The sequence below is a fragment of the Piliocolobus tephrosceles genome, chromosome 13 (genome assembly GCF_002776525.5).
Source record: "Piliocolobus tephrosceles isolate RC106 chromosome 13, ASM277652v3, whole genome shotgun sequence".
Classification (NCBI taxonomy): Eukaryota; Metazoa; Chordata; class Mammalia; order Primates; family Cercopithecidae; genus Piliocolobus; species Piliocolobus tephrosceles.
The window spans coordinates 68,560,948-68,587,737 of NC_045446.1; the positions used below are offsets into that span (position 1 = coordinate 68,560,948).

The window sequence follows — 26,790 nt, forward strand, 5'->3', positions numbered from 1 at the left end:
ATGCTTAGAGATTTTGTCACCACCAGGCCTGCCTTACAAGAGACCCTGAAGGAAGCCCTAAACATGGAAAGGAACAACAGGTACCAGCCATTGCAAAAACATGCCAAAATGTAAAGACCATCGAGCCTAGGAAGAAACTGCATCAACTAATGAGAAAAATAACCAGTTAATATCATAATGGCAGGATCAAGTTCACACATAACAATATTAACCTTAAATGTAAATGGACTAAATGCTCCAATTAAAAGACACAGACTGGCAAACTGGATAAAGAGTCAAGACCCATCAGTCTGCTGTCTTCAGGAGACCCATCTCACATGCAGAGACATACATAGGCTCAAAATAAAGGGATGAAGGAAGATCTACCAAGCAAACGGAGAACAAAAAAAAGCAGGGGTTGCAATCCTAGTCTCTGATAAAACAGACTTTAAACCATCAAAGATCAAAAGAGACAAAGAAGGCCATTACATAATGGTAAAGGGATCAATCCAACAGGAAGAGCTAACTATCCTAAATATATATGCACCCAATACAGGAGCACCGAAATTCATAAAGCAAGTCCTTAGAGACTTACAAAGAGACTTAGACTCCCATACAATAATAATGGGAGACTTCAACACTCCACTGTCAACATTAGACAGATCAACGAGACAGAAAGTTAACAAGGATATCCAGGAATTGAACTCATCTCTGCACCAAGCAGACCTAATAGACATCTATAGAACTCTCCACCCCAAGTCAACAGAATATACATTCTTCTCAGCACCACATCACACTTATTCCAAAATTGACCACATAATTGGAAGTAAAGCACTCCTCAGCAAATGTAAAAGAACAGAAATTATAACAAACTGTCTCTCTGACCACAGTGCAATCAAACTAGAACTCAGGACTAAGAAACTCAATCAAAACCGCTCAACTACATGGAAACTGAACAACCTGCTCCTGAATGACTACTGGGTACATAACGAAATGAAAGCAGAAATAAAGATGTTCTTTGAATCCAATGAGAACAAAGATACAACATACCAGAATCTCTGGGACACATTTAAAGCAGTGTGTAGAGGGAAATTTATAGCACTAAGTGCCCACAAGAGAAAGCAGGAAAGATCTAAAATTGACACTCTAACATCACAATTAAACGAACTAGAGAGGCAAGAGCAAACACATTCAAAAGCTAGCAGAAGGCAAGAAATAACTAAGATCAGAGCAGAACTGAAGGAGATAGAGATACAAAAAACCCTCCAAAAAATCAATGAATCCAGGAGTTGGTTTTTTGAAAAGATCAACAAAATTGACAGACCGCTAGCAAGGCTAATAAAGAAGAAAAGAGAGAGGAATCAAATAGATGCAATTAAAAATGATAAAGGGGATATCACCACCGACCCCACAGAAATACAAACTACCATCAGAGAATACTATAAACACCTCTACGCAAATCAACTAGAAAATCTAGAAGAAATGGATAATTTCCTGGACACGTACACTCTTCCAAGACTAAACCAGGAAGAAGTTGAATCCCTGAATAGACCAATAGCAGCCTCTGAAATTGAGGCAACAATTAATAGCCTACCCACCAAAAAAAGCCCAGGACCAGATGGATTCACAGCTGAATTCTACCAGAGGTACAAGGAGGAGCTGGTACCATTCCTTCTGAAACTATTCCAATCAATAGAAAAAGAGGGAATCCTCCCTAACTCATTTTATGAGGCCAACATCATCCTGATACCAAAGCCTGGCAGAGACACAACAAAAAAAGAGAATTTTAGACCAATCTCCCTGATGAACATCAATGCAAAAATCCTCAAGAAAATACTGGCAAACCGGATTCAGCAGCACATCAAAAAGCTTATCCACCATGATCAAGTGGGCTTCATCCCTGGGATGCAAGGCTGGTTCAACATTCGCAAATCAATCAACGTAATCCAGCATATCAACAGAACCAAAGACAAGAACCACATGATTATCTCAATAGATGCAGAAAAGGCTTTTGACAAAATTCAACAGCCCTTCATGCTAAAAACGCTCAATAAATTCGGTATTGATGGAACGTACCTCAAAATAATAAGAGCTATTTATGACAAACCCACAGCTAATATCATACTGAATGGGCAAAAACTGGTAAAGTTCCCTTTGAAAACTGGCACAAGACAGGGATGCCCTCTCTCACCACTCCTATTCAACATAGTGTTGGAAGTTCTGGCTAGGGCAATCAGGCAAGAGAAAGAAATCAAGGGTATTCAGTTAGGAAAAGAAGAAGTCAAATTGTCCCTGTTTGCAGATGACATGATTGTGTATTTAGAAAACCCCATCGTCTCAGCCCAAAATCTTCTTAAGCTGATAAGCAACTTCAGCAAAGTCTCAGGATACAAAATTAATGTGCAAAAATCACAAGCATTCTTATACACCAGTAACAGACAAGCAGAGAGCCAAATCAGGAATGAACTTCCATTCACAATTGCTTCAAAGAGAATAAAATACCTAGGAATCCAACTTACAAGGGATGTAAACGACCTCTTCAAGGAGAACTACAAACCACTGCTCAGTGAAATCAAAGAGGACACAAACAAATGGAAGAACATACCATGCTCATGGATAGGAAGAATCAATATTGTGAAAATGGCTATACTGCCCAAGGTTATTTATAGATTCAATGCCATCCCCATCAAGCTACCAATGAGTTTCTTCACCGAATTGGAAAAAACGGCTTTAAAGTTCATATGGAACCAAAAAAGAGCCCGCATTGCCAAGACAATCCTAAGTCAAAAGGACAAAGCCAGAGGTGTCACGCTACCTGACTTCAAACTATACTACAAGGCTACAGTAACCAAAACAGCATGGTACTGGTACCAAAACAGAGATATAGACCAATGGAACAGAACAGAGCCTTCAGAAATAATGCCACACATCTACAACCATCTGATCTTTGACAAACCTGACAAAAACAAGAAATGGGGAAAGGATTCCCTATTTAATAAATGGTGCTGGGAAAATTGGCTAGCCATAAGTAGAAAGCTGAAACTGGATCCTTTCCTTACTCCTTATACGAAGATTAATTCAAGATGGATTAGAGACTTAAATGTTAGACCTAATACCATAAAAACCCTAGAAGAAAACCTAGGTAGTACCATTCAGGACATAGGCATGGGCAAGGACTTCATGTCTAAAACACCAAAAGCAACGGCAGCAAAAGCCAAAATTGACAAATGGGATCTCATTAAACTAAAGAGCTTCTGCACAGCAAAAGAAACTACCATCAGAGTGAACAGGCAACCTACAGAATGGGAGAAAATTTTTGCAATCTACTCATCTGACAAAGGGCTAATTTCCAGAATCTACAAAGAACTCAAACAAATATACAAGAAAAAAACAAACAACCCCATCAAAAAGTGGGGAAAGGATATGAACAGACATTTCTCAAAAGAAGACATTCATACAGCCAACAGACACATGAAAAAATGATCATCACTGGCCATCAGAGAAATGCAAATCAAAACCATAATGAGATACCATCTCACACTAGTTAGAATGGCAATCATTCAAAAGTCAGGAAACAACAGGTGCTGGAGAGGATGTGGACAAACAGGAACACTTTTACACTGTTGGTGGGATTGTAAACTAGTTCAACCATTACGGAAAACAGTATGGCGATTCCTCAAGGATCTAGAACTAGATGTACCATATGACCCAGCCATCCCATTACTGGGTATATACCCAAAGGATTATAAATTATGCTACTACAAAGACACATGCACACGTATGTTTATTGCGGCACTATTCACAATAGCAAAGACTTGGAATCAACCCAAATGTCCATCAGTGACAGACTGGATTAAGAAAATGTGGCACATATACACCATGGAATACTATGCAGCCATAAAAAAGGATGAGTTTGCGTCCTTTGTAGGGACATGGATGCAGCTGGAAACCATCATTCTTAGCAAACTATCACAAGAAGAGAAAACCAAACACCACATGTTCTCACTCATAGGTGAGAACTGAACAATGAGCTCACTTGGACTCGGGAAGGGGAACATCACACACTGGGGCCTATCATGGGGAGGGGGGAGGGGGGAGGGATTGCATTGGGGAGTTATACCTGATATAAATGATGAATTGATGGGTGCTGACGAGTTGATGGGTGCAGCACACCAACATGGCACATGTATACATATGTAACAAACCTGCACGTTATGCACATGTACCCTAGAACTTAAAGTATAGTAAAAAAAATAATAATAATAATGTGGTCATACCAATTAAAAGACAATGGCTTGCTACACAAAGTTTCACTGTAGTTCAAACAAAGAAATGTGGTAGGAAAAAAGTATGGGACACAGGACAGATAGGGGTCAAAGAAGTGCCATATTCACATCTGAATCACCAATTTAGTTTCAGCAAAATATCTACTGTTGTTAATGTGAATTATATGGATTCTTAAGTTTTGCATTTGTAAATTTTTTTTGATCTATAATTGTGAGAGAGCTATAAGAACATGTTTACACCTCAGTTTTTGTTGATACAAATTTTGGTAAAGTAATAATTAAAATAATTTAATTCAACATCAAGAACCAGTAAAAATATTGGTTTAAAGTGTCCTTATTACACATGCTTGAGAAGCTCTGTGGTCATTAAAACCTATGTTGTAGATGACTATTTTGTGACACACAGTAATATTTTTTCTTTCTTTTTTTTTTAAGGTGGAGTTTTGCTCTTGTTGCCCAGGCTGGAGTGTAAAGGCACGATCCTGGCTCACCACAACCTCCGCCTCCCAGGTTCAAGCGATTCTTCTACCTCAGCCTCCTGAGTAGCTGGTATTACAGGCATGCACCACTGTGCCGGGCTAATTTTGTATTTTTACTAGAGACGGGGTTTCTCTGTGTTGGTCAGGCTGGTCTCAAACTCCTGACCTCAGGTGATCCACCCACTTCAGCCTCCCCAAGTGCTGAGATTACAGACGTGAGCCACTGCGCCCAGCCAGGGAAATATTTTCAATATATTAGCTTAAAGCATACAAAGCCTCACCCTCATTTCATAAAATATACATAGCACATATAAATACAGGAAAAAGAGACTAGGAAATACTCTAAAATATTAATGTTTAGGCTTGACAGGAGTATTACAAGTGCTCTTTATTAATACTGTTGTTTATTTTTTGTGATGTGTGTTTATAATTACTTTATTGTGAATAAAACAAGTATTAACAAAAAAATTCCGTTTTTAATAGCGTATCCTATGAAAGTTTCCAAAACCTGTTGCTAAACAAAGAAACAAAAAAAATCCCAAACCAAATCACATTCTCAATTCAATTCCAGTTCAAACTCTTTTTTTGCCAAGGCAATATAACCAATTCTGAGTAATATTTGTTCAAAACTTAAAAGCATATAAAGCACTAATGAACCAATAACTTACTGTGCTTTAGGTACCAAGGTTACAAGAACATGAACAAAGGGCATGGTGCACTCGAAAAGCTACCATTTTAGGGGAAGCACAGTGTAAACCAACAGTTACTGAGTGGAACTGAGGCCTGACAGTGACACAGGTGAGCTGCAGGAAGGAGCTTCATAATTCATTCTGATGAGGCGGATGGTACAGGAATGGCTGCCACAAGGTGGCAGGTGAAATTAGTCCTATGAATGTACGAGGAAATGAGTGCAGAGAGGTGAAATGGCAGAGTATCCACAAGTAAGATCTAAACATAGGTCTTATAACACTTACCTCACTGACCACACTAGACCAATCTCTTCTGGACTACTATGGCACTGGTCTTTGTCATTTTTGTAGTATGTACTGCCTGGCATTATAATTCAAGCTGCTTCCCCAACAAAACTATAAACTTTGAGGGGAATACGATGTACACTGTAGATAGTTACTATCTGTTAACGACAGTATCTTCAAGTGGACCTCTAACAGGTTTTAGCCTCAATAAGTTGTAGTGTCTGTTGGTATCCAAAAAAGTAAATCCAGGCACAGTGGTGCACCTATGGTCCCAGCTATTCAGGAGGCTACGTGAGAGGAGCACTTGAGCCCAGGAGTTTGAGGCTGTAGTGTGCTATGGTCATGCCTGTGAATAGCTACACACACACACACACCCCTGGCCCATACTCAATGTTTTCCTCTAGGAAATTATATGAAAAGATCAAAGCAACAAACTCATTTCAACAATCCTCATGATACTATATGTAAAACTTAGCACTTTCCCCTGCTCTTGCAAGCCAGCAGAACTCCAATTGGTATGTTCTTCCAATGCACACTAAGGAAAGATACACTGTCTGCCTGAGAAAATCTTCCAAATGAACTGTGGTAACAGTTAATGACACCCAAATGTTATGACTCATGAACATGGGTGAAACTCTCAGACATGCCACCTGTATGACACGACAGGCCTGCACTGTATATGACACTGAATAACTGGAAGTAACAAATGTTTAACTGGGGGAATGTGCGCACAGGTGTGGTACATTCACTTACGTGATATTTATAAGACTTATGTACATGTCTAGTATTTGTTTTAAATATTCCAGCAAAGAAACAGAAAAATGGATAGATGAAATGTGATGAAACCTTGATAAGATTTGAAATTGTGTGCATCAATATTCTTTATGCCATTTACTTTTGTGTATGACTGAAATTTTTCGTAATTAAAAATTGGAAAAAATACTATGTAGATATAAGTGAAAACATTCACAATGATAGTTACAATAAAAAAATACAAAGTGATAACTGATGTTGGTTATAACCATGTAAAATATAAGTGTGTGGTCAAAATAACAGCAATAGCAATTAGCACCCTTAGTGCCCATCATGGATTTTGGCATATCACTTTCACTAAAAGAAACCAGGACTCTGAGGAAATGGCTAGCTAATTCCAGGTCTGGGTCAGAAAATGTACAAAATAAACTTGGAACATCTTGTCATACCAGAGAGCAAAGAAATTATCAAAGATTAGTAGAGTCATGTCAAAAGGATCCAGAAATCAACTTGAAGAGGCTCCTGCTGGTTAAAGATAGGACAATCTGACTTTCAATAAGGATAACATCTCTAACAGATTCAAATGCATGGAATATGTTTAAACATGTGAGCTTATGATAATACTAAAAAATACCCTAACTGATCACTTTGAAAGATCCTAAGGAACTCACTCACTACTCTGACAAGTAAATAAATAAGAAGAAGCCAGCATGAAAATGGGTAGAGGGGCAATTAGTTGTAAAGAAGATCAGTGACTTTTGAAAGTACCTTGATGATAGCTGCTGCCTGACAAGCGGCATCAAGCCTGCACCAAGCTGCTTACAGTCTCAAGTAAAGGGTTCCTAATCTAGCAAAGGGAGACTGATAGACCAACGTGAGAATGGTGAAGTAGAGATGAAAAAAGTGTCATGGGAGCAAGCCCAGAAGGCGGCTCACTTTGGAGGATCCTGCAGGGTAGGCAACCTGAGCTGAGCTTTGAAGGGTTACCACTTACTGAGAAGTTTTTGCGTTTTAAACCATTCTCAAACACTGGCCCCAGGATCTCACATATTGATCTTTACATCCCCCAGCAAACACCTGTTTCCCAGGGACTAGCCAAAGTCATAGCTTCAGACAAATCCCTGTGTGGTTTAATTTCCCTTCCATCAGACTGGCAGACCCCTGAGATGTTTCTTTCAGGAAAAATTAACTCCCTAAAATTTGATGTGCTAGATGTGAAATTCCCAGTTTGAGAATTTCAGTTATGTTCTGACATTGTACACTCCAGGTATGGTCCAAATTTGAAAGGGATGTGAAGACACCCACGCTCATGTTCAGAGTTCCTATGAATGGGTTAATAAATATAAGTCAACATCATCCCTATGCCACCTCCCCCAACACTTAATACTCTGGACTAGACACTGCTAAGATTTTTTTCACATGTTATTCTCATAAACCTGCAAATCCAATGAAGTAAGAAGCTTTAGTCTAACTTTAAAGACAATGAAGTGGTCTCAGTGAATTAATTCTTTTAAGTCATTTGCTTAATGACCCTAAGGCCTTTGAAACACTGAGAGGTCTTCTGAACATAAACATTGTCAAAATACACTGATATTTCACATTGAAGGAGTTGCCATCTGAGAGGGAAAGACTCGCCGAGTTAGTGATGCCCTTTATCAGTAAATGTCATCCTATCACCTAAGGCATTTACTGGGAATTGTAAAATATTTGCCCCAGCTCTCAACTTTCAAAACTCTTCCTGCTTTCTGCTACAGATTCCTCCACTCTGGATGGAATTTTACTGGTCCCACACCCCATGTGCACCACCTCTTTCTCATTTTGAACACCATATTCCTTCCTAGGCCCTTATTTCTTGAGTCCAGCTCACACGTCCACCTCCTATTCCAGGAAGCCCCTCCAACTTCTACACCAAGAGCACTTGCCTTCATGCAACTTGGTGCCTGGATAACTCCATAAAAGGGCATCATTCTGTTTCACATGTAGACTTCTAGTCTTTTTAGTCTGCAAATGCCTTGAAGTCAGGGCTGAGTACTGATTTATTACATTGGGAAGGGAAAGAATACAGTATATGCTCTATAAACACCTGTCAAAATTAATTTGGATGTAGATTACAGCCTGCTCAGGAACCTGTATTTCTCAGCATTTCTTATAAGCTTGAAATTACCATATCCCATTGTCCCTTTCTAGCTAGAGATAAAAAGCAACATCAAAGTTGTTTCATTAAGGCCAGGTGCAGTGGCTTATGTGTGTAATCCCAGCACTTTGGGAGGCTGAGGCAGGTAGATCACTTGAGGCCAGGAATTCAAGACCAGCGTGGTCAACAGAGCAAAACCCCATCTCTATTGAAAATACAAAAAAATTAGCCAGGCATGGTGGTGCAGCCTGTAATCCCAGCTTCTCTGGAGGCTAAGGCACGAGAATTGCTTAAGCGTAGGAGGCGGAGACTGCAGTGAGCCAAGACTGTGCCACTGCACTCCAGCCTGAGTGACAGAGTGAGACTTTGTCTCACAAAAAAAAAAAAAAAAGGTTGCTTCATTAAGTGAAGCAGCAGGCATGTTTTCCAGCTCTGTGCAACTTCATTGCCTCAGGTCCTTACATGTCACTGAGAGAATATTCCATAATTATTCATGGCTGTGGAGATTCCATCCTGTATTTTCTCTTGGGTTAGAAATATTAGCAAGACCAATTACTAACCTCTACCAAGTGAGATTTTTTAAAAAACTGTCATAAAATGTACAGATTACAAAATTTATCATCTTAATCACTTTTAAGTGTACAGCTCAGTGGCATTAAGTACATTCATATTGCTGTTGCCACCATTACCACCAAAATCCAGAACCCATTATCTTGCAAAACTGAAACTCTGTACTCATTAAACAATAGCTGCTCATTGTCCCCTACTCCTAGCCCCTGGCAACTAGCATTAAACTTTCTGTCTCTACGAATTTGACTACTCTAGTACCTCATATAAGTAGAATCACACAGTATTTGTCCTTTTGTGACTGGCTCATTTTATTTAGCATAATGTCATCAAAGTTCATCTATGTTGAAGCATGTCCATGTATTAAAGTTTTCTTCCTAAGGTTGAACAGTATTCCAGTGTGTGTGTATATGTATGTGTACATATATGTATACCAGACAGCATATATGTGATATGTATATGTGTGTATATATATATGAACACACACACGTCATATTTTGCTTATCCATTTATCTGCTGATGGACGCTTGAGTTGCTTCCAAATGAGAAGTTGTGATCCAATGTGAATGATAAAAAAGCTCAGGAGACTAGCCTTGAACCGGTTAGAACAGTCTCCTTAATGCTGTGAACACAATCAAAGAAATAATCCAGCGATTAAGACCACGACAGAAACCTACTAAAAGGAATTTCCATCTGGTTATCTGATCCAAATAGAGTATTTATTTAAATATTCAAATAATCTGTTGGAATACTGCCCTGGCTGCCTAGGATGGTCTACAAACAAATCTTGAATGGGCTCTAGTTTCTGAAGACCTTCCCCTCCCCCATTCTTACCAGCCCAGGTATTCTCTCTTACCTCTCCAGCTTCAAAACCCTCTATTCCAATCATCCTGCTGATAATCCAGCAACACCAAACAGTTTTTAGTGTCCTTGCCACCTTGTCTACACTCTTAATGGTCCCTCCACCTGAAAAGCCTTCTCTTGGCTTACTTCTATCTAGTCAGGGCCAGAAGTAAGGAAGCCTTTGCTTTTTCTTCCTTGCAGTCCCAGAACTTGGGCACTTGGCACATACTAATTGTTTGATAAATTACTGAGCTAAATTATACTTAATACATTTTCATTTCTGTTTAATTTTTTTTTTTTTTTTTGAGACAGACTTTCACTCTTGTCACCCAGGCTGGAGTGCAGTGGCACAATCTCAGCTCACTGCAACCTCCACCTCCCAGTTTCAAGCAATTCTCCTGCCTCAGCCTCCTGAGTAGCTGGGATCACAGGCACATGCCACCATGCCCAGCTAATTTTTGTATTTTTGGTAGAGATGGGGTTTCACCATGTTGGCCAGGCTGGTCTCGAACTCCTGACCTCAGGTGACCTGCCCACCTTGGCCTCCTAAAGTGCTGGAATTACAGGTATGAGCCACCGCACCTGGACATGAGTAAACTTTTAAAAGTAACCTTTTATAAAATTTAAAGAATCACCTTATTGCAAGGAACTGCATGCTTATGCCTCACAATGCCCCAGCCCACCCCACCACCCTAATTCATATGTTGGAATCCTAATCCCTAAAGTGACAGTATTAGGCGGTGGGTCCTTTGGGAAGTTATTAGGTCATGAGGGCAGAGTACTCATTAATGGGATTAGAGACATTATAAAAGAAACCCCAGAGGAGCCTCTTTCCCTCTTCAACCATGTGAGGACACAACAGAAGACACTGTCTGTGAGGAAGTGGGCAATCACCAGAAGCTGCATGTGTCAGTGCCTTGATCTTGGACTTGCCAGCCTCCAGAGCTTTTATAAGTAAGTGTTTGTTCCTTATAAACCACCCAGTTAAGGCTATTTTGTTATAGCAGCCTGAATGGACTAAGACACTAATCAAGGATAGCGAATCACTTAAATGTATTTACCAAGTGTAAATGTTTAAAAACTGCTAGGGTTACCCTATAGCTTAAGAAGAAAATTAATAAACGCTTGAGTTTTAAAGAGTTAAACTGCAGGATAATTATGGCAGTACTATGTAAGTTTAAAATCACTTCGTCATTTAAACATTTGTAAATGGCTACCTTTTTGCAAATGGACTATAGTAAACAGAAGATTAGATCTAGCTATGCGAAAGTAGGGCAGAAGTCACCTTTGACAAAAGTGCCAAGAACACACACTGGAAAAAGGGCAGTTTCTTCAATAAATGTTCTAGGAAAACTTGATATCCTTATGCAGAAGAATGAAACTAGACCCCTATCTTTCTCACTATTTAAAAATGAAATCAAAATGGATTAAGGAATTAAATATGAGACCTGAAACTATAAAACTATTAGTAGAAAATATTTAGGAAATGCTCCAGGACATTGGTCTGGGCAAAGATTTCTTGAGGAAGACCTCAAAAGCACAAGCAACCAAAGCAAAAACGGACAAAAGGGATCCCATCAAGCTTAAAAGCTTTGGCACAGCAAAGGAAACAATAAACAAAGTGAAGAAACAACTCACAGAATGTGAGAAAATATGTGCGAACTACTCATCTGACAAAGGATTAATAACTAGAATATACAAGGAACTCAGAGTCATATATGCTGGCATTCAAAGTTCTCTTTTTTTTGTAAAATATGCTAAGTATGTACAGAAAAAAAAACAAGTGATAACAAATGCTGGCAAGGATGTGGAGAAAGGGAAGCCCTCATAAATTGTTGGTGGGAATGTAAATTAATACAGCCCCCATGGAAAACAGTATGGTAGTTCTTCAAAAAACTAAAAATAGAACTACCATATGATCTAGCAATCCCACTGCTGGCTATATATCCAAAAGAAAGGAAATCAATGTATTGAAGAGATATCTGCACTCCCATGCTTATTACAGTAGCCAAGACGCAGAATCAATCTAAGTGTCCATCAATCGATGAATGCATAAAGAAAATGTGGTACATATACACAATGAAATACTATTCAGGGCTGGACACAGTGGCTCATGCCTTTAATCCCAGCACTTTAGGAGGCCAAGGCAGGAAGGTCACTTGAGCTCAGGAGTTCGAGATGAGCCTGGGCAACATAGTGAGCCCTCACCTCTGCAAAAAATAAAACAAAAAATTAGCCAGGCCGAGTGCTGCATGTCTGTAGTCCCAGCTACTCAGGAGGATGAGGTGACAGGATCGCTCAAGCCTGTGAGGTTGAGGCTGCAGTGAGCCAAGACTGTACCACTACACTTCTGGGTGATAGAGCAAGACCTTGTCTTGAAAACAAGTAACAATGGAATACTATTCGGCCATGCGAAAGAACGAAATCCTGCCATTTGTGGCAACATGGATGGTACTGGAGGACATTATGTTAAGCAAAATAAGCCAGGAACAGAAATTTAAACACTGCATGTTCTTAATCATACGTGGAAGCTAAAAAACTGAACTCATGGAGACAGAGAAACAATAATGATTATCAGATACTGGAAAAGTCAGTGGGAAGAGAAGTATAAAGAAGGGATGGTTGGCCGGGCGCGGTGGCTCAAGCCTGTAATCCCAGCACTTTGGGAGGCCGAGACGGGTGGATCACGAGGTCAGGAGATCGAGACCATCCTGGCTAACCTGGTGAAACCCCGTCTCTACTAAAAAATACAAAAAACTAGCTGGGCGAGATGGCGGGCGCCTGTAGTCCCAGCTACTCAGGAGGCTGAGGCAGGAGAATGGCGTAAACCCGGGAGGCGGAGCTTGCAGTGAGCTGAGATCACGCCAGGGCACTCCAGCCTGGGCGACAGAGCGAGACTCCGTCTCCAAAAAAAAAAAAAAAAAAAAAAGAAGGGATGGTTAATGGGTATAAAAATACAGTTAGAACTAAGATCTAGTATTTGGTAGCAAGATAGATCAAGTATACCTAACAATAATTTATTGTATATTTCAAAATAACAAGAGTGGAATTGGAATGTTCCTAACAAAAAGAAATGATAAACATTTGAAGTGATGAGTCTCCTAAGCACACATTATATGCTTGTATCAAAATTTCATGCCTCTATAAATATTTACAACTATTATGTATCCATAAAAAGTAAAAATTAAAAAAAAAAGGCAGAATCCTATTTCACAGAAAACATATGGAAAAAACATGGATTTTTTTTTTTTTTTTTGAGATGCAGTCTCGCTCTGTCACCCAGGCTAGAATGTAGTGGTGCAATCTCGGCTCACTGCAAGCTCTGCCTCCCGGGTTCACACCGTTCTCCTGCCTCAGCCTCCCAAGGAGCTGGAACTACAGGTGCCCGCCACCACGCCTGGCTAATTTTTTGTATTTTTAGTAAAGACAGGGTTTCACCGTGTTAGCCAGGATGGTCTCGATCTCCTGACCTCGTGATCCGCCTGCCTAGGCCTCCCAAAATGCTGGGATTACAGGCGAGAGTCACCATGCCCGGCCAAAAACATGGATTTTAATGAGAAGACTTGGTTTGTAGTCCTGGGTCTGCTACTTACCATGTGTGGCACTTAAGCTCTGTGCTCAGTTTCTCCTCTGGTAACATGGGAATAAAATATCTAGTAATTGCCACACTATACTAGATGTTTATTGGCAACAAGTGCTTTTGTATAAGCAACATTCAAGACCATACACAGTGGGTAAATGGAACAGACATACTTTTCCCTATTCCCACCACTAAGTACAACTAAAATCCTTAGATATTATATATAAAACAAACTTAAGAATCTAAAATGTGAAAAGAAGGCGGCAGATGTGCTAGAGACCCTGGAACCCAAAGAATGACACAGTGATAAATTCCATGAGTTTTATGCCTCATATATCTCAGACTTGGAGCTGAAGCAGCCAGCATGGCAGAAACACCAACCTGTGTAGACCAAAAAATTCCCAACGAATGTCTGCTCTCTCTAGCCAAAGGACTGGGAAAGGGGCAGCCTAGCAAGAGATGAAACTGCTAAACAATAACTGCTCTACTCCAGCCACACACTGCAGAGAAAACTCTGGTCCAACCCTCACCCACAGCAGCAAAAACTGAGTGAGAACCTAGACTTCTACCTTTCAGAGGTTGTCACTGAGGCCAGGTGACACCTGCTAGGGTACTGTCAAAGATAGCCAAGTAGAAAGCTGAGATATTCATACCCCAAAACTGGTAATAAGGCACCCATCCCTGTGGAGTCACTGGAGACCGACCACATGGGAAGTTGGAACCTTCAACCATTCACAGGAGTAATGAAGACTGCCTTCCTATCGGGAGTGTCAATGGAGGTGGAATGAAAAACCTGGACTTCAACTTCTACTTGGAAGTACTAAGGCAGTGTCCCCTTACCACGATGGAGCAGGGTCAGAGAAATCCTGATAAAACACAAGGTTTACATTAGATCCAGAGTACCACAACATAATATAAAAATGTCCAAGTTTATTTATTTTTTTTTTTTTTTGGAGACAGAATCTTGCTCTGTTGCCCAGGCTGGAGTGCAATGGCGTGATCCTGGCTCACAGCAACCTCCGCCTCCTGGGTGGAAGCAATTCTCCTGCCTTAGCCTCCCCAGTAGCTGGGATTACAGGCACCTGCCACCATGACCGGCTAATTTTTGTATTTTCAGTAGACATGGGGTTTCGTCATGTTGGCCAGGCTGGTCTCGAACTCCTGACCTCAGGTGATTCACCCACCTTCGCCTCCCAAAGTGCTAGGATTACAGGTGTGAGCCACCACGCCTGGCCAAAAATGTCCAGGTTTTAACAGAAAACCACTTATTATACAAAGAATGAGGAAGATCTCAAATGGAATGAAAAAGACAATCAATAGATGCCAACACTGAGGTAACAAAGCTGTTAGAATTATCTTTCACGTATTTTAAAGGAGTCATCATAAAAATGCAGGTACAAATATGCTTGGAACAAATGGAAAATTGGAAAGCCTCCAAAAAGAAACAGAAAGTCTCAGTAAAGAAATAGAAGATGTAAAGAAAAACCAAATGGAATTTTAGAACTGAAAAAATATAACCAAAATAAAAAGTTCATCAGTGAGCTCAACAGCAGAATAGTGAGAACAGAGAAAAAGAATCAGTGAATGGGAAAACAGGACAGTAGAAATAACCCAGTATGAACAACACAGAGAAAAAAGACTGAAAAAAAATGACCAGAGTCTACAGAAGCTGTGGAACCACAACAAAAGATCTAACAATTGTGTTATTGGATTTTTGGAAGAAGACAAGAAAGAGGGTAGGACTGAACAAGCACTTGAAACAATGGGTGAAAACTTCTCAAATGTAATAAGAAGATAAACCTTCAGATTCAGTAGGTTTAGTGAGTTCCAAATAGGATAAACTCAAAAAAAATTCCACACCAAGACACATCGCAAAATTCTTAAAGAGAAAAAAACCATTGAACGCATCCAGAGAAAAAGACGGGAGCAGGTCGTGGTGGCTCACTCCTGTAATCCCAGTACTTTGGGAGGCTGAGGTGGGTGCATCACCTGAAGTCAGAAGTTCAAGACCAGCCTGGCCAACATAGTGAAACCCTGTCTGTACTAAAAATACAGAAAGTTAGCTGGGTGTGGTGGTGAGCGCCTGTAATCCCAGCTACCAGGGAGACTGAGGCAGGAGAATTGCTTGAACCTGGGAGGCAGACATTGCAGTGAGCCCAGATCGTGCCATTGCACTCCAGCCTGGGCAACAAGAACGAAACTTTATCAAGAAAGACAGGCAGAAAGAAAGAACGACAGAAAGAAAGAAAGAAAGAAAGAAAGACAGAAAGAAAGACAGAAAGACAGAAAGACAGAAAAGACAGAGAAGACAGAAAGAAATGGCATTTTACCTCCTGACGGACAGCAATTGGAATGACCATGGATTTTTCATTAGAAACTATGCAGGCCAGAAGGAAAGGATGCAATATTTTACAGGTGCTCAAAGAAAAGAAGTGTCAACTCAATAATTCAATATCCAGTGAAAACATCAGAATGAAGGTGAAAATGAGACCTTCTCAGAAGAAGGAAAACAAAGATAATTTATCACTGGCAGATCTACCCTAAAGAATGGCTAAAGGAAGTTCTCCAAACAGAAAGGAAATGAAAAAAAGAGGAACCTGAAAACATCAGCAAAGAAGAAAGTACACAGTAAACAAAAATGTAATTAAAGTCTTTCCTTCTCCTTTTGAATTTTCCAAATTAGGTTTAATGATTGAAGCAAAAATTATAGCACTGTCTGATACAGAAAAAATATTTAAGATAATCATACATGGAGGAGGGCAAAAGGGAGGTAAGGTTTCTACACTTAAATTTGCAAAATGATGATACAGACTTCATTTAGATTATAAGATGACACCAACTGATTGTTGTATGTGCAGTATAATACCTAGAGCAACCACTAAAAAAGCTGTATAGAAAGATACACTCAAAAACACTATTAAAATAGAATTCTAAAAAATATTCAAGAAACTCACAGGAAGGCAAGAAGAATACAAATGAGAACAGAACACAAAAAATAAAACGGCAGAACTAAGCTCTAACATATTAGAAATTACATTAAATGTAAATTTAAATATGCCAATTAAGACATAAATCGGCAGAGTGGATTAAAAACATGCACCATGATATGGTTTGGGTATGTGTCCCTGCCCAAATCTGATGTCAAACTGTAATCCCCAAATATTGGAGGTGGGGCCTGATGGGAAATGATTGGATTATGGAGGTGGCTTTCCCCTTTGGTGCTGTTCTTGTGATAGTGAATTATTGTGATATCTGGTTATTTAAAAGTGTGTAGCACCTCTCCCCTCACTCTCTTCCTCCTGCTCCAGCCATGTAAGATATGCTTACTTCTCCTTCACCTTCCACCATGACTGTAACTTTCCTGAGGCCTTCCCAGCCATGCTTCCTACACAGTTGTGGAACTGTGAGCCAATTAAACCTCTTTTCTTGATAAATTACCCAGTCTCAGGTAGTTCTTTACAGCAGTGCAGGAACCGATTAATACACCCCAAAAATATGCCACCTATATGAAATCACTTCAAATACAATGACATGGGTAGGTTGAAAGTAAATGAATGGAAAAAGATGTATCATGTGAATATCAATAAAAGGAAAGCAGGAATAACTGTATTATCAGATATAGGCTATAATAATAGATAACAAGTAGACAGAGCAAAAAAAATTACCAGAGACTCTAAAATACGTGAAACACTGCTGGGTACAGTGGCTCATGCCTGTAATCCCAGCACTTTGGGAGGCTGAGGCAGGCGGATCACCTGAGGTCGGGAGTTCGAGACCAGCCTGACCAACATGTAGAAACCCTGTCTCTATTAAAAATACAAAATTAGCTGGGTGTGGTGGCACATGCTTGTAATCCCAGCTACTTGGGAGGCTGAGGCAGGAGAATTGCTTGCACCCAGGAGGCAGAGGTTGCGGAGAGCCAAGATCGTGCTATTGCACTCCAGCCTGGGCAACAACAGCAGAACTCCATCTCCAAAAAAAATAATAATAAAAAAAAATATGTGAAATAAAAACTGACAGAACTGAAATGGGAAATGGAAATATTCACAATTATAGTTGGAAACTTCAACCCCTATCTCTCAACAATCGACAGAAGAACTGGATAGAAAAATCAGCAAGGATATAGAATTAAATGTATCACTATCAAATATCTAATTGACATTTATAAAATACTTTACCCAATAATCGCAGAATAAACATTCTTTTCAAAGTACCCATGGAACCTAAAGCAAGATAGACCACATTTTCAGCCATAAAACAAACCTTAACAAGTTAAAAATAACTGAAATCAAATAGAACTTACTCTACTCCCACAATGAACTCCAACTAAAAGTCAGAAACAGAAAAATAATGGGAAAATCTCCAAACATTTGGAAACTAAACAATGTACTTGTAAATAATTCATGGTCAAAGAGGAAAGTCTCAAGTAAAAAAAAAAAAAAAAAATACACTGAACAAATAAAAATTGAAAATGCAACTTAACAAAATTAGTGGGACACAGCTAAAGCAGTGCTGAGGGGGAAATTTATAGCACTAAATGAATACATTAAGAGGAAAAGTCTCAAATGAATAATTTAAACTCATATATAAAAAACATCAGAGGCCGGGTACAGTGACTCATGCCTGTAATTGCAGCACTTTGGGAGGCCAAAGTGGGCAGATCACTTAAGGTCAGGAGTTTGAGACCAGCCTGGCCAATATGGTGAAACCCTGTCTCTACTAAAAATATAAAAATCAGCTGGGCATTGTGGCACATGCCTGCAATCCCAGCTGCTCGGGAGGCTGAGGCAGGAGAATTGCTTGAACCTGGGAGGTGGAGGTTGCAGTGAGCTGAGATCATGCCATTGCACTCCAGCCCGGGTGACAGAGTGACATCCTGACTCAAAACACAAAAAATAATAATGAAGCAATGTCGTTATGCAGGAATAAGAGTTAAAAAAATAAATAAAGCAATAGACCCACTACAGAGCCTGCAGACACTGAAAGCATAATACAGGATACTATAACTCCACTCACATGTATTTGACAACTTAGACAGAACGGACCAATTTCTTGAAAAACAAACTTCTATAATTCACCCAATATGAAGTAGATAATTTGAATAACCCTGTATCTATTAAGGAAATTACATTAAAAATGTAAAAAATTCCTAACAAAGACATTTCCAGATCCAGATGGTTTAATCTGGAGAATTCTACCAAAGGTTTAAAGAATTATACCAGTTCTACACCATCTCTTCCAGAAGGCTAGACATGGTGGTTCACACCTATAATCCCAGCACTTTGGGAAGCCAAGGTGGGAGGACTGCTTAAGCTCAGGAGTTTATGAGACCAGCCTGGGCAACATAGGGAGACCCTGTCTCTACAAATAATAAAAAAAATTAGCCAGGTACGGTGGTAGGTAGCTGTCGTCCCAATTACTTGGGAGGCTGAGACAGTAGGAGGCTGAGCCCAGGAATTTGAGACTGCAATGAGCCATGACTGTGCTACTGTCGCCAGCCCAAGTGACACAGCAAGACTCTGTCGGGGTGGGGAGTGGGGGGTTGGGGGCAGGCGAGGGGAAGAAAAGAAAAAAAGAAATCAAGGAAGATAATATAAATAAATGTAAAATAAATTCATGGATTGGAAGATTTAATATAGTAAAGCTGTAATTTCTTTCTAAATTGGTACACAGGCTTAATGCACTTCCTATCAAAATCTCAGCAAGACTTTTTTTTGCATAAACAAGATTATTCTAAAATTTGTATTGAAAGGTAAAGAAAATAGAATAGCTAAAACACTTTGAAAAATAAGAATAAAGTAGAGGAATCAGGCTACCAGATTTCAAGACTTACGATATAGCTATAGTTGGCAAGATTATGTGGTACTTGCAGAGGGACAGACACATGGAAAAATGGACCAAAAGAGAGACACCAGAAACAGACCCAAATATATACAACTGATTTTTGACAAAGACGAAAAAGGGAAGAATGGCTTTGTCAACAACAATGACAACAATAAAAGAACCTCAACCTAAGTCTCATATCTTACATGAAAATTAACTCACAGTGGATCATGGACTTAAAGGAAAAACATAAACCTATAAAATGTGTAGGAAAAAAGAAAACCCGGAAAGTCAGGCACAGTGGCTCACGCCTGTAATCCCAGCACTTTGGGAGGCCAAGGCGGGCGGATCATGAGGTCAAGAGATTGAGACCATCCCCGTCAACATCCTGAAACCCTGTCTCTACTAAAAATACAAAAATGAGCTGGTCGTGGTGGCGCACGCCTGTAGTCCCAACTACTTAGGAGGCTGAGGCAGGAGAATCACTTGAACCTGGGAAGCGGAGGTTGTAGTGAGCCAACATTGTGCCACTGCACTCCAGCCTGGCGACAGAGCGAGAATCCAACTCAAAAAAGGAAAAGAAGAAAAAAGAAATAACAACAAAAAAGAGAATCACTTGAACCCAGGGAGCTGAGATCATGCCACTGCACTCCAGCCTGGGCAACAAGAGCAAAACTCTGTTTCAAAAAAAAAACAAAACCTATATAGAAAATACTCAAAATACTTGAAGACATTTGACCAAAGAGGATATATAGATGGCAAATAATCATATGATAAGATGTTCAGCATCATTAACCACAAGGGAAATGTAAATGAGAACTAATGGGTGAATGGTTAAATAAACAGACTGTGGTACATCCATACCATGAAACACTACCTAGCAATAAAAAGCAGTAACTGTTGATACATGAAATGAGGATGAATCTCCAGAGAATTATGCTGAATAAAAAAAAGTTCAAAATCTTAAGTACTGCATAAATCCATTTAAATAACACGCATGAAACATCAGAGAACAGATTAGTGGTTGTCATAAATTAAGGATGTGGTAGAGGTGGGATGATAGTGAATATAATTATAAAAGGGCAACATACAAAATCCTATCATAATGGAAGTATACTGTATCTTGACCGTATCATTGTCAATATACTGATTGTGATATTTGATTTGTTTTTCTAAGACCACCAGAGTGGGCACGAAAGAACCAGCGAGTAGGCAAGGCTAAAAGCAAAACTGCAAATTTATTCTTTGGTCATCTAGCTTCAGGGACCGAAGCTGGGGGGGGCGGGGGCGGAATTTCTAATACAGTCCCGACAAGAGTGGGGGCTGAGAAAGCCCGCCCCCGGCGCATCTGCTGGGAGCGACTTTTCTAGGAGTGGAAGGGCAACAGGCGGCTCACGGGCATGTCGGGGGAGGGGGGGCGCTCCGCAGGTGCCACCGGCTAAATCTTGGTCTCCTCGGATTGACATCACCTGGTGCATGCCTGATTAATCTGCACCTTCCCGGGCGTCAGCTGCATTCTCGCACACACGGGAAGAGTTGGTGGTGAAGAAGAACCCGGAAGTGCACCATCCTGCCTCCGTTCGTCCAAACAATATTGTAGTATAATTTTGAAAGATGTTGCCATTAAGGAAAACTGGATAATGGTTGCATAAATCTTTACTATTTCTTACAACTAGATGTGCATATAGAATTACCTCAAAATGAAATGTTTAATTTTTTTTTAAAGCCCAGGCTTTAGGACAAAGCTAGATGACTTTGGGCAAGTCGCTTCCATTATTATACCGCTAAATTACTATATTAAAAGATCAATGGTCTAAGCATAGTGCCTGGTACAAAGTAACTGCTCAACAGATGGCTACGAAAATAATTAATCCTAAAAGTCATGGCAGTGGGGATGAAGAAGCATATAAACAAAAGATATTTAGATGATACCACTAACAGGTTTTGGTGACAGATTAGATGTGGGATAGTGGGTGACAGGGAGTCAAAGATGAGTCCCAAGTTTCTCATTTGAACAAGTGGGTGCTTAGTGGCACTGTTTACTGAGCAGATGTGGAGTCAAGAGACGAACAAAGAAGAGTTTAGTTTTGCAAGTGGTGAGTTTGTGTTGACTGGGAAACATTCAAATAGAGATGCCCAGTTAACACTTGGATATGTAAGTCTGAAGTTCAGAACACAACTCTGAGATGGAAATTTAACTTGATGACCACCATGCAAATGATAACTGAAGCCAGTAGAATGGACAAGGTTGCCAAAGGGGAGAAATCAATCACACAGCCATTATAACTATAAAAGAGCTTCAACTGTTTTCTTTTTTGTTTTTGTTTTTTTTTTGAGACGGAGTCTGGCTCTGTCACCCAGGCTGGAGTGCAGTGGCGCAATCTCTGTTCACCGCAAGCTCCGCCTCCCAGGTTTATGCCATTCTCCTGCCTCACCCTCCCAAGTAGCTGGGACTACAGGTACCCGCCACCATGCCTGGCTAATTTTTTGTATTTTTTTTTTAGTAGAGACGGGGCTTCACTGTGTTAGCCAGGATGGTCTCGATCTCCTGACCTCATGATCTGCCCGCCTCAGCCTCTCAGCGCACCTGGCCAGAAGCTTCAACCTTTAAGGACTGGATAAAGGGGTCAGTCTAGCAAAGGAGATATAGAGTAGCCAGAAAAGGAGAAAAACCAGGCATTTATAGTGTCAGCCAAGACAAGAGGAAGGTGTTTTTAAAAAGAGTGGTCAACTACGATCCAGCAGTGAAGAGATTAATTAAAATGAGGAGTAAAAAATCATCCTCTGAATTTAGTGACCTGGGTATCGCTGCTGCCTTTGTGAGAACAGCTTTGGTAAATAACAAAGTACGTTTCCACTGCAGCAGACTGAGAAAAAGGTGGGAGAAAGGAAGACTGCATAAACCACCACCAAGTTTACCTTGAAGAAAAGGAGAGAGTACAGAGAGGGAAAGAAGTTGAAGATGTGTTACAGGATAAGAATTATTTGAGTAGGGAGGAGAAGATATGATTCAAAGTATAAGTAGCAAGATTAGCTCAGATAGAAGATGCACTTCGTCCACTCTAAGGAAACCACAAAGGAACTACGCAGGCTGGGCGTGGTGGCTCATGTCTGTAATCCCAGCACTTCAGGAGGCTGAGGTGGGCGGATCACCTGAGGTCAGGAGTTCAAGACTAGCCTGACCAACGTGGTCAAGCCTCATCTCTACTAAAAATACAAAATGAGCCAGGCGTGGTGACGCATGCCTATAATCCCAGCTACCTGGGAGGCTGAGGCAGGAGAATTTCTTAAACCCAGGAGACAGAGGTTGCAGTGAGCCCAGATTGTGCCGTTGCACTCCAGCCTAGGCAACAAGAGCGAAACTCTGTCAAAAAAAAAGAAAGAAAGAAGAAAGAAAGGAACTATGCAGATATAGGTAAATTTCAAAGTGTGGCCATTCATGGACGCACAGACAACTACTCCCTCATCATTTCAATTTTCTTTGTGAAGGAGAAGGCAAAGCCATTGCTAAAACTGAAAGGCTGGATTAACGTTTTTTCTTTTTATTTACTGAATTTTTATTCCAAGCACCTGATCAAGTACCTGGGACATAGATTTAATAAGTATATTTAATAAATACAATGGAAATAAACAATTACTGTTACCTTAATGCAGTTGTTCATTAAAATTTGTGCACAACTTTCAAGTTAGCCACCAGGGGGCAGTCTGCCAATTTTATTCCCTAAATCTTTTAACCCAGTGAAATTGATAGAAAACTACAATGCAGTGTAGGTCATATTAATAAAATGTTTTTCCTCAAGAAAATTCTGTTTCAGATTTATATACATGTACGTGTATATGCATTTGCATGCACATGCATACACACACAAATACACTGAGGCACGATGGGAGGGTTGTTACTCCTGCCAACCTCCCACTGCAACCGTATCAGGATGCCCCAGGGGCAATAGTCTGCATTTTCCAAAGTCATTTTTGTAATTTCTCCAGAGCACTCAGCAAATAGCAGATAGATCTTTTATACTTATAATTAACTAGAAAAGGCTGATGAAAAAATCCCTGAAAACTAATTGCTCATTTGCCTTTGCTTCTTCTAAGATGTTTCCCCCCTCTGCACCTCCTTGTCTTTCTGAATTAAATAAGTTTTTTGTTTTTCTTTGAAATAGAGTCTCGTTCTCTCACCCAGGCTGGAGCGCAGTGGTGCAATCTCGGCTCACTGCAACCTCAGCCTCCCAGGCTCACACGATTCTCATGTCTCAGCCTCCTGAGTAACTGGGACTACAGGTGCCCTCCACAATGCCCAGCTAATTTTTGTATTTATGGTAGAGATGGGGTTTTGGCCAGGCTGGTCTCGAATTTCTGACCTCCAGTGATCCGCCAGCCTCAGCCTCCCAAAGTGCTGGGATTACAGGCATAAACCACTGAGCCCAGCCTTTGAATTAAATCAGTTTTTTAAAAAATCGTTTTAAATAGTTATAACCTAGTTCATCAACTACTTTTTCCCCTTATCTCATATGCTTGAGGCATTCTTATAATGAGGACTTCTCAGTCTACAATATAACATGACTACGATGTATACCAGAAGCAGCAGCTACTTTGGGGTAAATATACAGCCATGGGGCTGGGAAATACTTTCCAAGTTTGGTTCTGATGAACTCGGGCCTCTACTGAAATAAGCAAACTAGCAGAGTTTTAACTTACAACAGGATGCAAAAATTCTCAATACCCCCAAAAACAGTAGGTGTAAAAGGATACTGTTCCCCAGAAACTTAAGGTTACACAGATCAGCAGTTTCAATTGGGGGGAAACTGAACTTCCGAAAGGGCAGAGGCTTCCAGTCATGTAAGTGAACACATCACATCCTAGCCTAAGAAAAGCTATTACTGAAAGCTGTTAAAGGTCTGACACCTGATGGGCTGAAGGTGCATGGAAGATGGGAAAGAGAGGCTAAGGCCATCACACGACTCTAGATTCGTTCAAATGAGTGAAAAAGGTGCTTGACCCAAATGCCTCCAAACCTGGTTATTTTGAACTAAAGTTGTTTGGGAACAAAAACACCCAAGAAATGGGTCATAAAGAGAGTCTGGTGAGCGTTCAAGGAGCGGTAACTCAAATGGAGATACAATGTCATACTGTTTGCAAATAGTTTCAAAAACAAGTTTCAAGGTTTAGTGTAGTGTTCAAATTTGAAAACTAAGGGTCACTTTTTTTTTTTTTTTTTTTTTTACTGTGGACACTCTATTCCACTAGCTTGTATGGAAATCTATTTGTAAAGATAATTTTTGGAAGCTCTTTGGGACAAAGTTTTAAAAATATTTATTAAATTGTTAATAGTAAGGCCGGGCGCGGTGGCTCAAGCCTGTAATCCCAGCACTTTGGAAGGCCGAGACGGGCGGATCACGAGGTCAGGAGATCGAGACCATCCTGGTCTACACGGTGAAACCCCGTCTCTACTATAAAATACAAAAAACTAGCCGGGCGAGATGGCGGGCGCCTGTAGTCCCAGCTACTCGGGAGGCTGAGGCAGGAGAATGGCGTAAACCCGGGAGGCGGAGCTTGCAGTGAGCCGAGATCGCGCCACTGCACTCCAGCCTGGGTGACAGAGCGAGACTCCTCCCTCTCAAAAAAAAAAAAAAAAAAAATTGTTAATAGTAAATCACTGTTCCTTAATCCTAATTAAAGTATTCAACCTTCCTAACGAACTGATACAAGCCTGAAGAGGAAAAAAATTTATTTCTTAATAATTATACTTTGGCTACATAGACACTCCTAAAAATGAGCTTTCAAACTGAGATGAACAATTCACTGCTTCATCCCTCCTATAAATCCACGTCCACTTTCAAAAGTCATGTGCTAAATCAGATTTTTTTTTCCTAGCAAACATCTACGTAAGAGCCTGATTTCATTGACACACACACTTGCACTCCGCAACAACACCACTTCCTTTGAAAAACAGAATGTCACTTCCTCAGTCCAGAGGCCAGAAGTCCCTTGATTCTGATCTGGGGAGCCAAGACAGGAAATTCTGGTAGGCTTCTGCTTCTCCCCCCATGGACAGCCACTGGTGCAGCTGACAGAGGGCAGGGTCTATTCCGAGCTCCCTTGATGCACTGCAGCTGGAGGCAAGGCTCCCTTCCAGGCTGTGGGAGTGATCCCGGAGTCCCGCACCACAGCCCGTTAAACAAGGGCATTTCATGGGAAACCGAGAGGGAGCAGATGAGAGACCTTGAAACCTTCCAGCCACCTTACCCCCACTTCCAAACTCCCGCGACTACCCCAGGACCATTTCGGCAAAATCTCAGTAACTGGCACCATCTTGTACTTTGACCTCACCAGGCAAGGCATCCTCTGGGGAGAGCGGTTTAAAAAAAAAAAAAAAAAAAAAAAAACGCCAGAACCCCACGGCTCAGCGCCACGCCGTTCCACCTCCCCCAAACTGCCAGTTCCCCACCTAGAGGGAAGAGGCTGTTTCAGCGATGTCAGTAAACACTGTGGGTTGGCAACACCTGGCCGCGGAGAGCCTCGATCTCTCCCGACCCCAGACACCCGGGTGCTGCCCGGTCCCAAACCCGGGCCAGCCACGGGGACCAAACTGCAGTGTCACACCGGGGTCGGGGGAGGCGCCTGTGAGAGACGAACGGAATAAAGGGAGAGAAGGGGGACAAACAAATGAGTCACTTAATACAAGGGCTGCACATGCCGCTGACGCTGCCGGTGATGCAGCCGCGGACCGAGTGAGGCCGGCGGCCGGGAGGGGCGGGCGGAGAAAGGGAAAGAGAGGGCGTGAGGCGCTCGCCCTTTGTGGGGCCGTTCGCGCGGGCCCACAGCCTACGCCCCCCTTTCCCGCCCTCTCCCCGACCTGTGGGCTGAAGCTGCCAGGGGCCGCCGCGGAGCCCCAGCCCCGAGAGTCAACTCTCTCGGTCTCCAGAAGCCATCAATACAAACTTCGACACTATATTTAGTTTACGGGCAGACCGCCTGGGGAGGCGCCGACGCCGCGCCCGCCTGGCGGAGCACGAGCCGCAGCCTCAACCTGCCGCCCGCCCCGCCCCGCCCCCCGGCGGCGCACCTGTGACAGGTGTGCAGGTACCCCACACGCCCCCGGCCGCTCCTCGCCCCCGGCCCCCGTGGCTCCGGGCCCGAGCTCCCCAGCCTGCCGCCCCTCCGGGAGCCCCCCGCCCCTCCGCAGGCCCCGGAGCGCACCCCGCCCGCCCGCCCCTCGGCGGCCGCGCCCGCACTCACATAGCGCCTCAACTTCTTCTCGGGAGGCGATTTCCTCAGCCAGCCGGTGCACACCACGTCGCCGCCGCCGCTCATGCTGCCGGCTTGGAGCCCGCCGTTGGGTCGCACGGACGAGGGCGCGGGCTCGGGCAGC

At 41.6% G+C, this 26,790-nt stretch overlaps 1 protein-coding gene across 1 annotated transcript in view; it reads right to left on the reverse strand.

The window, feature by feature from the left end:
• The window catches only part of GAB2 (GRB2 associated binding protein 2), a 213,509-nt gene extending 186,719 nt beyond the window's left edge, over positions 1–26,790 (reverse strand). The window contains exon 1 of the mRNA XM_023209315.3: positions 26,658–26,790. Within this exon, the coding sequence (XP_023065083.2) occupies positions 26,658–26,732 (75 nt within the window). The 5' untranslated portion in view covers positions 26,733–26,790. The remainder of the gene's footprint in view (positions 1–26,657) is intronic.